Source organism: Gobio gobio, assembly GCF_949357685.1.
Source record: "Gobio gobio genome assembly, chromosome: 4".
NCBI lineage: Eukaryota > Metazoa > Chordata > Actinopteri > Cypriniformes > Gobionidae > Gobio > Gobio gobio.
In genome coordinates this window covers 6,786,436-6,800,115 of record NC_137100.1, presented here as the reverse complement: position 1 = coordinate 6,800,115, position 13,680 = coordinate 6,786,436, and the positions used below count along the sequence as shown (strand labels likewise).

At 36.7% G+C, this 13,680-nt stretch overlaps 1 protein-coding gene across 1 annotated transcript; it reads right to left on the bottom strand.

Moving 5' to 3' along the window:
- Positions 1-4,391: 4,391 nt before the first annotated feature.
- On the bottom strand, positions 4,392-11,382 carry spag7 (sperm associated antigen 7). The gene is made up of 7 exons (XM_079815511.1): positions 11,266-11,382; positions 10,693-10,760; positions 10,496-10,584; positions 9,298-9,382; positions 8,947-9,036; positions 7,584-7,740; positions 4,392-5,060 (listed from the first exon to the last, which is right to left on the bottom strand). Exons 1-7 carry the CDS (start codon positions 11,348-11,350, stop codon positions 4,942-4,944), a joined length of 693 nt encoding a protein of 230 aa, XP_079671637.1. The 5' UTR covers positions 11,351-11,382; the 3' UTR covers positions 4,392-4,941.
- Positions 11,383-13,680: the final 2,298 nt, after the last annotated feature.

Here is a 13,680-nt window from a genome sequence, read left to right as displayed (position 1 = left end):
TAATAAATACAAATTATAAAGACACATTTTGGCTAAGTTGTTTATTTCCGAGTGTTATGCAGCCTTCAAGTGCTCTCGGAATTATCGTGAATAGGAGTTTCCTAGGTAAAAATTGCACATGAACGCCCTCCACGCCCTCGAAATATGAATGGGATGAGCTTGTAATCACGACTTCAGAAGTGGGAATTGTCAAATTTCCGATAGCATGTGAAGGTAGCATTACTTTCACTTACTCTTGTTATTTCCAAGCTGGTAAACTGAAATATTGCGCGTGATTTGAGAAATGTTTTCCACGCAGGTTGTAAAAGAGCGGCTATGGCAGTTCATAACACAGCAAGCGGTGACCATTCAAATGTGTTTTTAACTGTATAATACAAGTTTTAAAGTCTACCTCCACTACTACTCATTCTCTAATGTAGTGCAGTGTCCTAAAGACCACGAATGCATTGCGTTGCTGACGTCACGTTCCCATTCTCTATTGACACACACGCACACACACACGCACACTTATACACACACACACACACACACACACACACACACACACACACACACACACACACACACACACACACACACACACACACACACACACACACACACACACACACACACACACACACACACACACACACACACACACACACACACACACACACACACACACACACACACCTATGAAAAACTGAACCTATGAACCACATTTGGAATTTTTTAAAATCACAGCTTCATCAGAATGATATGAAACTTGGTGACTTTTCTAGCATTAGGTATGTAAACACACACAAAAAAAATTGAGGGTATGATTTGAGCATGCTAAGTGGTCGTAAAAAAAAATATTCCCACTTGTGCTCTTCGGTCAAAAATGACACCATAGGAAATGAATGGGAAATCTGCAAAAACACAAATTCACAGACAAAAATCTGTTTCTAACAAACAAAAAAAAATTCTAAAACTTTATAATAAATAGTCTTTGAGATTTTTAAAATATATATTCAAATATATTCTAAATATATATTATATATATTCAAAAAAAAATCATTAAATGTGGCCAAAACAGAACTAGGGAATTCTCAAGCCTCTCCATAGAGACCTTTAGTGATTACACCATAGACTGTAAAGGATTAAACCCATGGTTGCATGATTTCTTACATAATTCCAAAAGAGGGCACTAATCTGCCTGCAAAAAAAATTTATTTTCAATGCCTAGTCTCTATTTTAACCTGAAATACTGCAATAAAAAAAGGCAAAAATAGACCATAATTATTGCATAAATATAAAAAAAAAACATCAAATCATCTCAAAATACATAATTAAAAAGAAAAAATATTATTGAAGAAAAATAAATTGCATTGGTTTTACTGGGGTGGAGGAAGTTTAATTTTTAGGTGTCCGGTCACTTATGACCGGAAGGACAACCAATGCAACCAATAAACGAAGAGCACCAGAGGGTTAAAGGCACAATATGTAAGATTTGTTTTGATTAAATATCCAAAAACCACTAGTCATAATATATTTTGTTGACTTGTACTTACAATTTCCCAAATGTTTCCAAGAATGTTTAAATCCAGAGAAAAAAGCAATTTTAGACCGTGTGTCGCCTATCAGTGACACAATACCCGCGTTGCCCTCGATTTCCCTCATGGAAACAACAATGACGCTTTAATATAATGATGTGTTTTATTAGATAGGTGAGCATCAGCAGCTGTATATGTCCCACATTTTCAAGTTAAAATTGGCAAAAGAGTATCTGATTATATTCAACATATAGCAATATTATTAGCTATCAGGTGGAAGGAGGACACTCGGCCAATGAATGCGCTGATATGCTCAGATTCATTCTCTTCATTATCAAGCCTTATTAGTGGAAGATCCTCAAGACAATATCGACATTCTTTTAGGTATGTATAGAGTGAATAAGTTAGGAATTAAGATGTGTTTCCTGTGGGTTCCAGCACATGTGGGAGTGGATGGAAATGAGGAAGTTGATCATGTAGCAAAACAGGCTCTGAAATTATCACATAGAGAAATCAAGATAGGCTACCACTAAGTAAAGATGAAGTTAAGGCTAAAATTAGAACAGCAATAGGCTAAAAGGAAAATGCCAAGAACTGTGGAATGAGGAGGGAATAGGAAAACATCTTTATCATATTTAAAATTAAGTAAGGGGTGATTTTGGCAGTGGAAGAGAAGATACAGTTACTACCAGACTTCGCCTTGGGCACACAGCTCTAAATTATTCTCTCTATATAATGAGCAAACATGAGTTTGGGAATTGTAGTTTATGTGGATCAGCAGAGCATGTACTAATATATTGTACTGCTTATGAAAATGAATGGGTATTTAACAATTAAGAGAAATAGGGATAGTCAATCTTACACTTAATATATTGCTGAATAATGGCTTGAATCATCATAAAACATACAATACATTAATGGCATACTTAAAGTCCTCATGAAATCGACGATCTTATTTACTTTGTTAGCACACATTACAGGTGAACAATTAATCCGTGCAAGTTAATACACAGAAAAATAATTGTTTGCCTTGGTAACCTTTAGTCAAAATCTGAAAAGTTACTTCGGGTCTGGAATGGAGTTCCCTTTCCGATGACGCCATTTTGACGGCTTGTGTTTGAATATCCTTATCCACTGCCCTCCAACCGTTAGTCTGCTATGAGCGAGAAATGGAGAGGAGGAGCGCTGAAGTAAAACCCCGCCCTCTATTCAATATTACGTTTCACATTCTGAAATATACCGCACAGCACTGAAATAAAATCAGTTGCAACTTCCGGTTCACTGGAACTTTAAGGTAGATCTGTTTAAAGGTGCACTATGTAACATTTTTTCAGTAAAATATCCAAAAACCACTAGGCCAGTGTTATATATTTTGTTCAGTTGAGTACTTAAAATATCCCAAATGTTTTCAACTATTTGTAAATCGTGAGAAAATTGCTATTTTACGCAAGAAACCAGGACATTTGAGGGAGAAGCCTGTCGATTGCGTCATATCTGCGTTACCCTCGGTCTCCCGTTTTATTTTGCAGAAACGCTTTACTCTCACTGCAGAGTGACGCCATAACATCATTTTCAACACACTCAGATGTTTCTAATAGGATAAACAGAGCTGCGTTACCTCATACACATGGCCGGAAAAGCGGAAATGGCGCCGGCGACTGTGGCATAATAAAAGTCCCGCTGCTCGCAAGGCTAGTGTTGCACTCTTCTTATTATCAATTGCTCCTGCTTCATACAACAGTAACGTTAATAATCACATCCATCAACATGATTTCTGCCCGAGTCCTATCCCGATTCTTTCCCACCGGCTGTGAGCTGAAGACCACATGTCCCAAGATTCTGCGCTCAAACTTGGCGTCATCAAACTACGCCTTTGTTTTGAACAGGCGACCTCTAGTGGACGGAAAAGTTACATATTGCAGCTTTAATAGGATTTAAAAGGTAATGCACATATTTTTGTATTTTTTGTATTCTTTAGTACTTAATACATTTCATTATTTTTTTTAACGTTTATTTTTCAGTTACTTTGATTGATTTAATTATTTATTTTTTCCAATTCCATCAATGGTCCACACTCCAGTCCAGTAGGTGGCGGGAATGCACCTATAGTTTGTTTGCCAACCGCCATAAAACGCCAAAAGAAGAAGGTGAGCAACTGTTTGGACATTGGCTGAATCCGAAATCGCTCCCTATACCCTCAAATAGGGCACTATTTGAGGGGACAGCCATTTGTAGTGGTGTCCGAAACCATAGTGGACATTATTGAGTGCACTCATTCAATCCCGCATTGCACCACAATAACGAGTGTACAGCCGATGTACACACAGCGCCTGTCCGAATTCACTCAACTTGTTTTCATTTACTCCTTCAAGTGAACTGTATTAGTGAAATCAAGGTGTCATCAAGCTACGCCTTTGTTTTGAATAAGCGACCTCTAGTGGTGAAAAATAAATATTGTGCCTTTAATTAAATGTAAAAATAAATAATACATTGCAAAAAAATCTAAAATAGGGTAAAAATTTGTTTAAAATTGTAGTAAATATTATAAATAATCACCAAAATTACACTTATATGCACAACTTATATGCAAAAAATTTGTTTTGAAGGGTAAATAAAGGGTAAAACTTCAATCAGTAAAGAGACCGGGAATATGATTTGCCTTTAGCACAACTGATTCTGAACCTTTATTTTGAAACATATTTTGTCATTACAGTAGGTTTAAATACCATTTAGCATCATATTTGATCCAAGACTCAGATTGATGATTAGCCAGTGTAAATGGACAAAATGTGTAAGATACAGATGATAAATATGCTTATTAAAACTAATGTAAACAGACTGCATTCAATAACTGTACATAAGAGACACAATGTACACATCTTCAACCAAATTTATTTAAAACAAACCAAAAGAACAGTTACAAGAAGCGACTACTAGTTTAAGGACATACCGTCTCATGACTTTAAAAATAAACACAATTAAAATGGCTATGGAGTCAAACCTACCACAGTTATGTCAAGGCAATAAATATGACCGTTTTAATCGATGGAAATGCAAATGAAAACTATAATAAAACCACATGTGTTTTAAAAGAGAGCTTATATTAAACAGAGCTATTAGAGATTACCATGCCAAAATACAAAGGCATTTGCAATATTGAACAACACGTTTCTGTTTATTCTAATAATGACCTCTAAAAACACATTATTTGGGACAGTAATATAGAGTTCAAAGTATTTTTTAACAGTGCGCATATACTGTGGCAGTTCTGGACTGCCTTTATGTGCATGACAATTCATCTTTACCAAACCCTGCTGTTCATGTAAAACGTTGTCATGGGAGTAAAATACGGTTCTCTCACCCAACTGATCATACACACACGCACACATACACACACACACACACACACACACACACACACCCCTCACACACCACTGCCGCTGCCAGCTCCTCCTTCCTCGCCTTTCTTCTGCCTCTTTTTGGCTCTGATCTCGTTCATGGCTTCCTCAATGGAGCGAGTGTCTCTCTTATTGGCGACAGGAACTGTAACAAAGAGATTAAACACACACGATAAAAAAGCATGCAGGACAGAAATCACCCTGAGCTGTACTTCTATATGGGCAAAAGGTTTAAAGTCAGTATGAAACAAATTGATTTCCTTCTTTTAATAAGCCGTTTAGGTCTGGTATTTAGTCTCACGATCTCATGACAAGTGGCCAGGCGAGTCAGCTCCATGTTTCTAACTGACCACTTGTAATTGAATTTGAAGGATTTTTGAGGATTTAACATCACTCACTGCACCACTGTGTATTAAAAAGCTTTCTATATTTAAAGGGGTAATGACATGAGAAATCAAATTTGCATTGATCTTTTGACATAAGAGGTCTTTGTACCATTAAAACATACTGCAAGTTTCATAGCTTAAACGTCTTCCGCATTATAAACAAAGCATTTGTTGAATGAAGCTCAAAAAATGGCTTGTTTTGATGTTGGGGGATCTGTGACGTCACATGGGCAAGTACATTTGATATCGACGAATAGTTATACTTCATTGCATGGTATAGTCAGCAATATATATATATATATATAGGATGCACAATTCTTTGGGCTTTGGGCCAGATTTACTAACAGCTTGCGTCAGTGCGAAACATGTGCCGTTAACGGTAATACGATATACCACAATAATGAACATGCACAATACTGTTATCGTGGGCACTTCAAAATACTGTGAATAATTATTTATTACGAATTATTCAGATTTTTAGAATGCATTTTAACAATACTTTACCCATCAACCGTTTAAAATGAACAACACGTCAAAGAGGAACGCGCAGTGATGTAAACAGAGCCGAGCACTGGTGTTTGTGCCATTATTTACCGCCCCAAAAGAAGCATCTTAATAGGCCTGTCGCGATTGGTCGACACAATTGACTGCGTCGACGCTGTTAATTAGTCGACGTTAATATTTTTAGTCAACTGGGTAAGTTGGGTACGATATGAAATTGTATTAGGACCGGTACTTTGACAGCACTCTAATAAGAGCAGTATTTCTTAATTTGCGTCGATGTGTGACAGCAGGAGTGAGGACGTGTGTGTGAGCTCTGCTTCCATCGTTCACTAAACAACGGAAGCAGAAAAGTCAAATATATAAGCGCAGCTCAGGAAAAAGAAAAACAAAAGTGTGGCGCAGCCTGGACGTGCTCGCGCTGCCGGACTCTGACCTGAAGCGCGCGCAATGCCAGTTTTGCGGATTATTGGGTTTGAATGGTAAAAAATATGTAAAAATGCTCGGGTAAGTATTCGGGTAAACGCAGTCGGATATATCTTTAGTGAACGTATACAGTTGAATGGTAGAGTTGAATGAGAAATCGGTTGTTACAATGAATTTGGTCCGTGCAGCTCTTAAAGGGCCGGACCTAATATTCTGTGTGAAGCAGGGCAGGGCAGGAACATGCCGGCCAAGTGAGTTTTTAGGGTTATTTAACCCTAAAACAATGATAAACAATGAATAGCAAGTTCTGTCATATTATTCAATTACTTTTACTGTTTGCCATGGTATCGATTCAGTATCGGTATTGATATGTTTTAGTTTGGTATCATATCGAATTCATAATTTTGGTGTCGTGACAACACTATTCTATATAAAAAATATTTGCTGATATTCTCTTTTTTTTTGTTGGTTTACAATTTTTTTTTTTTTTTACTCTTTTAGTTTTACATTTTGTCAAGGGCTTGTTTACATGTATACTTTTTTTTAATAGTACACTACTGAAGGCCAACGTTGCAAGTTATATGAAATGTTTTTAAGTAAAATTTGTTGAAAATTGTGAGAAATTAGTCGATAGATTAATCGACATATAAAAATAGTCATTAGTGGCAACCCTACATCTTAACCAGACGCTAATTTGCGCCGCTCTTGGTTGATTGTGTTGGTCATTATGGAAATGATCCATCTGTGTCATAGACTGTAAAAAAATATGGACGTTGTGCCCGTGACGTCACCCATAGGATTCTGTTGAGCAGTTTTGAAGTCACTCGAAGTGGCAACGCCCTTAATTATGCAGAACTTTAATGCTTTATATAATGTAAACGAATGAGTTATAAAAAAATTCACCCCCCTCACAGTTGTCATGAAGGGTAAAATTAGCCGTATAGACCAAACCCACAATTTGTACGAGGCTGTAAACATGTTTTAATCTGCTGTAAATTTGGGCATTTTAACATGGGGCTCAATGAGATTCTGCTCCCTTCTGGAGCCTGTCCCTAGCGGCCAGTCGATGAATTACAGTTTAAGTCACTTCCGTATTGGCTTCAAGAGAAACTGCGGGAGGTTGCAGCTTGGTCTGTGTTCTTTCATTTGCGTTGTCATTAGATCACACGCAGAACTTTCCACTCCCATCTGCGCTTTTTTCCCCCCATATCGCTCTCACGCTAATTAGCTATTTAGTAAATCAGGCCCATAATGTAACATCACATGCTGCCTTCATCCAATCAGTGACACTGACAGCACAAATATGCCAAGAAGATTGTTAACCCATGGTTTAGATCCATTAAAAATATACACACCACAGCCATAAGCCTGGTTGGCTTCAAGCGTGTGGGCGGCGTCTTTAGCAGCAGATGTTCCAATCAGATGGCTGTATTTGTCTCTGTAGTTAGAATTGGGCGACGCAGGCCTCTTCTGACTGTGACTGGCCTCTTCCATCTCCAGTGCAGCCTTTTCCTGAAGAGGGTGCAGTAAGACATGTAAACATTCTCCAACAGAAACAGTAATTCAAAAATAGAAAGTAAAGTTCATTGGGACAAACTTTGATGTTGGCTTGACAAAGCCATATGAAAGTTTGATAAAGTTTAAATTTAATGAAATTTTTATAAATTTAATGAATTCGTTTCTAACATGATTTAGCATGTTGCTAATATGATTTAGCACGTTGCTAAACATGGTCTCTGCATGATTAACATGTTTCTAACAGGATTTAACATGTTTTAACATTTTACCAACAACATTAACACATTGCTTACATGAATTATGTTGTTAGCATGTTGCTAACCTGTTTTAGCCTGTCCTAGGATAGTCATAAAGCTTTGCTAGTGATAGCCTAAATACTCTATAACCCCGTTTCCATCGAAATTACCCAGAACAATTTATCCTAGGAACTTTTTCCCCCACACCTGTTGCCTGCCTGCGTTTCCATCAAGGTTTAAAGTACCGTGAAGATTAGTCTGGCGAGGAAGGACTGCACGCGACTTTCCAGTTCCTGCTGGATTTCGTCCTCCGCATGTAAGCTTAATAAAGCCTGAATCTTATTGTCGGTCCATCGATCATATTTTTTAAATTTAATTGTTGATTCGAATAGCAAACAACTCTTACAGCACGCAGCGCAACTGACTTTTAAAAATGATGGTTGAAATAAAACGCTGTGTGAGCTCAACCAATCAGCATGTTCAAGACCAAACGTTCCTGAACTTTGAAAAAGTACTACCTCGCGAGCAGGGCCTTTTTGAAGAGCAAATATTTACCCGGAACTTCATTTAGACCCTGGTCTCTGCTGTCAAAACACACAGAGTACCACCCCAAAGTCCCTAGTTCCTGGGGAAAGTTCCTGCGGTGGAAATGCGGCTTATGTCTTATTGTTCAAAAGTTTTCCTGCCGCTGCCGAGACTCACGGTCGGATCCTGCTTTATTAAGCAGACACGTTCAGTTTTTAATTGTATTGTCTGTTCTCTAACTGAACTAAATTCTTTTATTACTATAAAAAAATGAAAAAGACGGTGGGCGGTGCCACGGTGGGCAAGTGATGTAACCGGTGTTGAGTCTGGACACCGGTAACACCGGCAACACCGACTATCGTAGCAAGCCTAGTGTTGAGGTTTTGAATCAGAACAGAGACTGCTGCTCCTGCACAGTATTCAGGATGGATGTTCTTACCTTTAGCCGACGCCTCTCCTCAGCTTTCTGCGGGTCCCACTCCTCACCTTTCCGATAAGCCTCCAGTTCTTCATCTGATGGTGCAAACTCCTTCATAACCAAACAAACATAATCAAACACACAATAATACACCGTGTGGAACTGGTTTCTCCAGAGTCACCTGATATAGTTTTGGTTCCTTGCCAGTGTCAACTTTTGCCATTTTATTTCAGTTAACATTTATTTTATTTGAAACTTTTAATGGTTTTAGTTTTCATTTAAGTTAACTATAATAATTAAAATCTTTCGATCTACAGTATAGTAAACACAAGAAAACATATTTACAAAGATCCTCTGGAGAAGCCTTTTTACCTTTTTAAACAGCATGACATATCTGCTCTCTTCATCCTCACCAAAGGAAAACGACGCCAGCCCTGCCACCTCGGCCACATCATGCCTAAGAGAAGTGGAGGCATGTTAGTTAGCATGAACTGTACGGTACACAGGAAGTCCTCTCTAAAACCCCGCCAGTGGTTGAGCCAGTAGTTGGACCAATCCAAAAAAAAAAAAAGCAATGGCTTACTTATAGTTGTTTCTTAATTTTAAACTAGAATAGCAGTATGCTTTTAAAATAAATGTATTTTAACATTGATTAATCACAGCTGGTAATGTTAAAAGACTGAAAAGATCTTATGCCAATCTGGAGGGGCATAAAATTGAACCCAAATCCAGAAATTGAACATGACAATCTAAAGTATTTCTGCACATACTCTTCTATAAGCATGTAGTTTGCAGAATACCTCAATCTCCTATGTTTTGTTGGCAATCGGCGTTTAAGTGCATATAATGTGAACAACACAAATGTATAGTGAATCGAAAGTTATCCAGGGATAATGCCATGATGTGTTGTGTGTGTCATAGGTGTGTGTGTGCTCTCTTTAGCCCCGCCCACTACACGCCTCCACGAGTTCGGCTGTTTTCAGAAAGAATCGGTACAGCGTATCGGTCTTCTATAAATATGATAAAACTAAAGACTCTTCAGAGATATGAAGGTTGCAACACTACTCTATAGGGACTCAAGATTAACATGAGACTGGCAGAAACTGTGTATTATGTACCCTTTAAAGCTTTGAAACAATGTGTATTGTGAGAAGCGCTATACAAATAAATTTGAATTGAATTGAATTAAAGCAGGATGGATTCTGGGTTGGCTGTCAATGTTTTTATAAGCTGGGAAAAAAAATATTCTGAAAGTGTGTCAAACACTATTGTTTCTCTGTGCCATTATGGTTATAATTGAGGTGTGAACTCTGCTATTCGTTTATATTTAGAACTATATCTTTATCGTTATCATTATCATTATAGTTAAGAATGACTTTAATTTGATGTACTAAAAAGGAAATAAAAATGACATATTAAAGATAATTAATAACAAAAACACACATAAAAAAGATACTAAACTAAATTTAAAATGCAAACGGAAAAATATTCAAATAAAAGCCAATTCAAAATATTACTTTAAAACTATAACAGCATCTCAATGGTACAAATATACCAGTGTTGAACTCACAATATGCTTCGCTCGATCTTTCCCATTGGGTCATATTTCTTCTTCTGCAGTTTGCTGTCCTGAATGAAGTCTGACACCTCCTTCTCCATCTAAAGGAAAAAAACACACTCATTTACATAAACATAAGCTTACTGTGTGTCATAGGCTCCTGTTTATGTGAGACAAGGAAAGACAGAAGCAGGGAGATTGAGTTATACCCTTCTCCTGAACTCTGTTTTTTTCCTCTTCTCATCCTCCTCGAGCTTCTTCAGTCTGGCTGCTTGTTCTGCAGAGTAAAAACAAAAGCCATCAGAACACATCATACAAATGATTTCTTATGCAACACGTAACTTATAATATGCACTGTTGAATTGTTAGTGAACACGTGGACAATTTATTGAACGCTGGCACATTGTTTACGACATTGATGTGGCTGTAATATTATTATAGCTTAGCTATTATTGTTGAACTGCTATCTTGCTATAGCTTATTCGTGTTTATAACACGCGCTTTTATGCAAATGCACGGCCGGCCTATTTATAAAACATTTTAATACCAACCACAAAAGGCATCAACACACCAGATATGACGTCGAGATGATTTTCAACGGCAGATGACGTATGTACGGTCATATATTATTTCTCAGACGGTGATTGGTTATATTACACCGAGTTAGTGTCGCAGAGGGCACTCGGATATTTGTTTATTTCCATTTGTGAATCTACAAGCATTCTCAGTTTCGTAATCTAAACTGCAAAAAAAAGTATATTTGTAGAATTAAAACTTAATACCTCTAGCTTTCCGTCGGCTTTCTTGGTTGTGAACGGTTGGAGGCTTTTCCATCGAGCTCAAGATCGAGCCCAGGAGGTCCGCCATCTTTGGACTGTCTAATTCTGACCGGAAGACCGCTGCATGCTGTATTCTTGAAATTGCATTCTGGGTAATGTGGTCCAACCAGCGGGTATCACAATGACGTCATTAAATCTAAATGGGCTCGATGAACGGTGTCTTTGTATAGTTGTGCAAATGCTTGCTACATAGGTTTTATCGTGTAGGAACGTGACAAAAACGACAAAAATGTTTCTGACGTTATGCATACGTTTCTTGTTAATTTTGTGATTCACATTTAGAAACAGTATTTCATTTATTCTGAAAGTGTCTTCAGCTCATTTATTCACATATTGCCTCTTTACTATCACTTTTTAAAGTTTTAATGAGTACATTTCCAAATGGAATGTTTGTTGAAATAATATTTAATCAATTTGTTATTTTCAGGTGTATGCCATGTCTAGAAATTAAGCAAGAATAAACCATTGTTCTACAACCAGCAGTACAACTACATGTATGTATGTATGTATATATATCAAATATAATTTTTTTATCATGTTTTCCAGTTTCCAAATTAAGTATTTCAAACAGCTGTTTAATGGACTAGTTTTGTTCAGATCGCATAATTTGTTGTTTCTGAATGGCAAGCAAATGAGAAGCAACACAATTTTATTAGTTTCTTTACTTGATGAAAGTAAAATAATTTGATGAAAGTAAAATAATTTACTTATTTTTAAAAGCTAGTCTCAATTGATATTACTCTTCATTAAAAACAAAAATACAATCAATGCCTTACATACTAGGAAGAAAATATCAAGGGCCCGTTTCAGAAAGGAGGTTAAGTGAAAACTCTGAGTATGTTAACCCTGAAATAAGGGAAACTCTGGGTTTTCTGTTTCAGAATGGGAGGTATGTCAAACCCGAGAAAGCAGGGTAAGTCAAGCCCGTTTCTGAAAGAGAGGTAACTTATACTCAGAGTCAGTTACCAGGGTTACTTACTCTGTGAACCTAACCTGGTCAGGAGCAGGTTTTCTTTGGTAAACCCAGAGTTTATTTCGTTCTCCTCCCCCTTTTTAAAGCACCAGCAGTGTTTAAATACTTTATTCATTCATTCAAACGTCACAAATGCTTTTCTTACTGAGTATTTTGGTTGTATTTCAAGTATAAATATATAAAAAAATATATAAATTTAATCTAAATCTAAAGTAAGCAAAGTTTACTTAAAACAAATTAAATTATCTGCCACTTGACAAAAATACAAAGTAAGAAAAGCATTCTTTGCAGGAACATTCATTGCTTATATTTTCATCATGAGGACACTGTCAAAGAGACAAAAATGGCATGTCCTTTTATACAGGATCCTGACATTCACTTGATAATCCTCTAGAAGTAACCCTGATAATTAGAATTTCCTTTAGGATTTCCAGTGGTTGGACGCATTGATGACACTCATTTACCCATCATCACACTTTCTGAAAACGGATTATTGTATGGAATGGAAGGATGCTGCCAGATGGTAGTACGAGATATATGCCATAACCACCACCACAGCTGTTAAATACATTTATTTACATTTTTTATAGTCATCTTTATTTCCTACAAATACTTTATTCTTTTTCCTGTTGGGTATTAATATTCTTCCTCCATCTCCTCTTCATCTGTCAGTGGTGCTGGAGTTTGGCTGGCCTGAGTAGAAGTAAACTGTTTAATGTCATTACCCTAATTAATAAATGTAACAGGTGGGATCAGAGAACATTTCATTATGTGAAAGAGCATAGACCCTTTCACATTTCTGGGTTTCTCAGAGCGGAAGTCGTCATAGGGTTAACTTTCATAGCGGTGAATGAAAGAATAAATTAAATATATATTTTTGTGTCTCCATTTGCTCAAATAGCAAAAGAAAAACTCTATAATAGTGATTGACAATAGTGATTTCACAACTTTCAAAAAGGGAAAAATTAAAGTGAGATTGATAACTGCAGTGAAAAGAGAGAAAGATGTTAATTTTAACTATCACTCCCATAGACGCTTTATTAGAAACACTCTCACAGCAGCGGTAGCTTGATTTTTGTAATTGGATGCAAAAGTAATATAATACAAAGTATTAATGTTATAAATGTACATAAAAAAAATACAAAAAACGTTGCAGGATTTACGATATTGATGACTATTAAAACACGTCATCACAGTCTGTGAAAAGGGTCTATGTGGGAAAAGCTGCTCCACATTGGACACTGAATGATATTTATTTAATATGTCAAATGTTTGTAAAGTCATTAAACCAACACCCATGAACATTTTATGCTTAAAGCTTTATCTGATTGAATTATGTTTTTATTTTATTTTTTATTTTTAGCTGCTGCCACATTCTTTGTTTG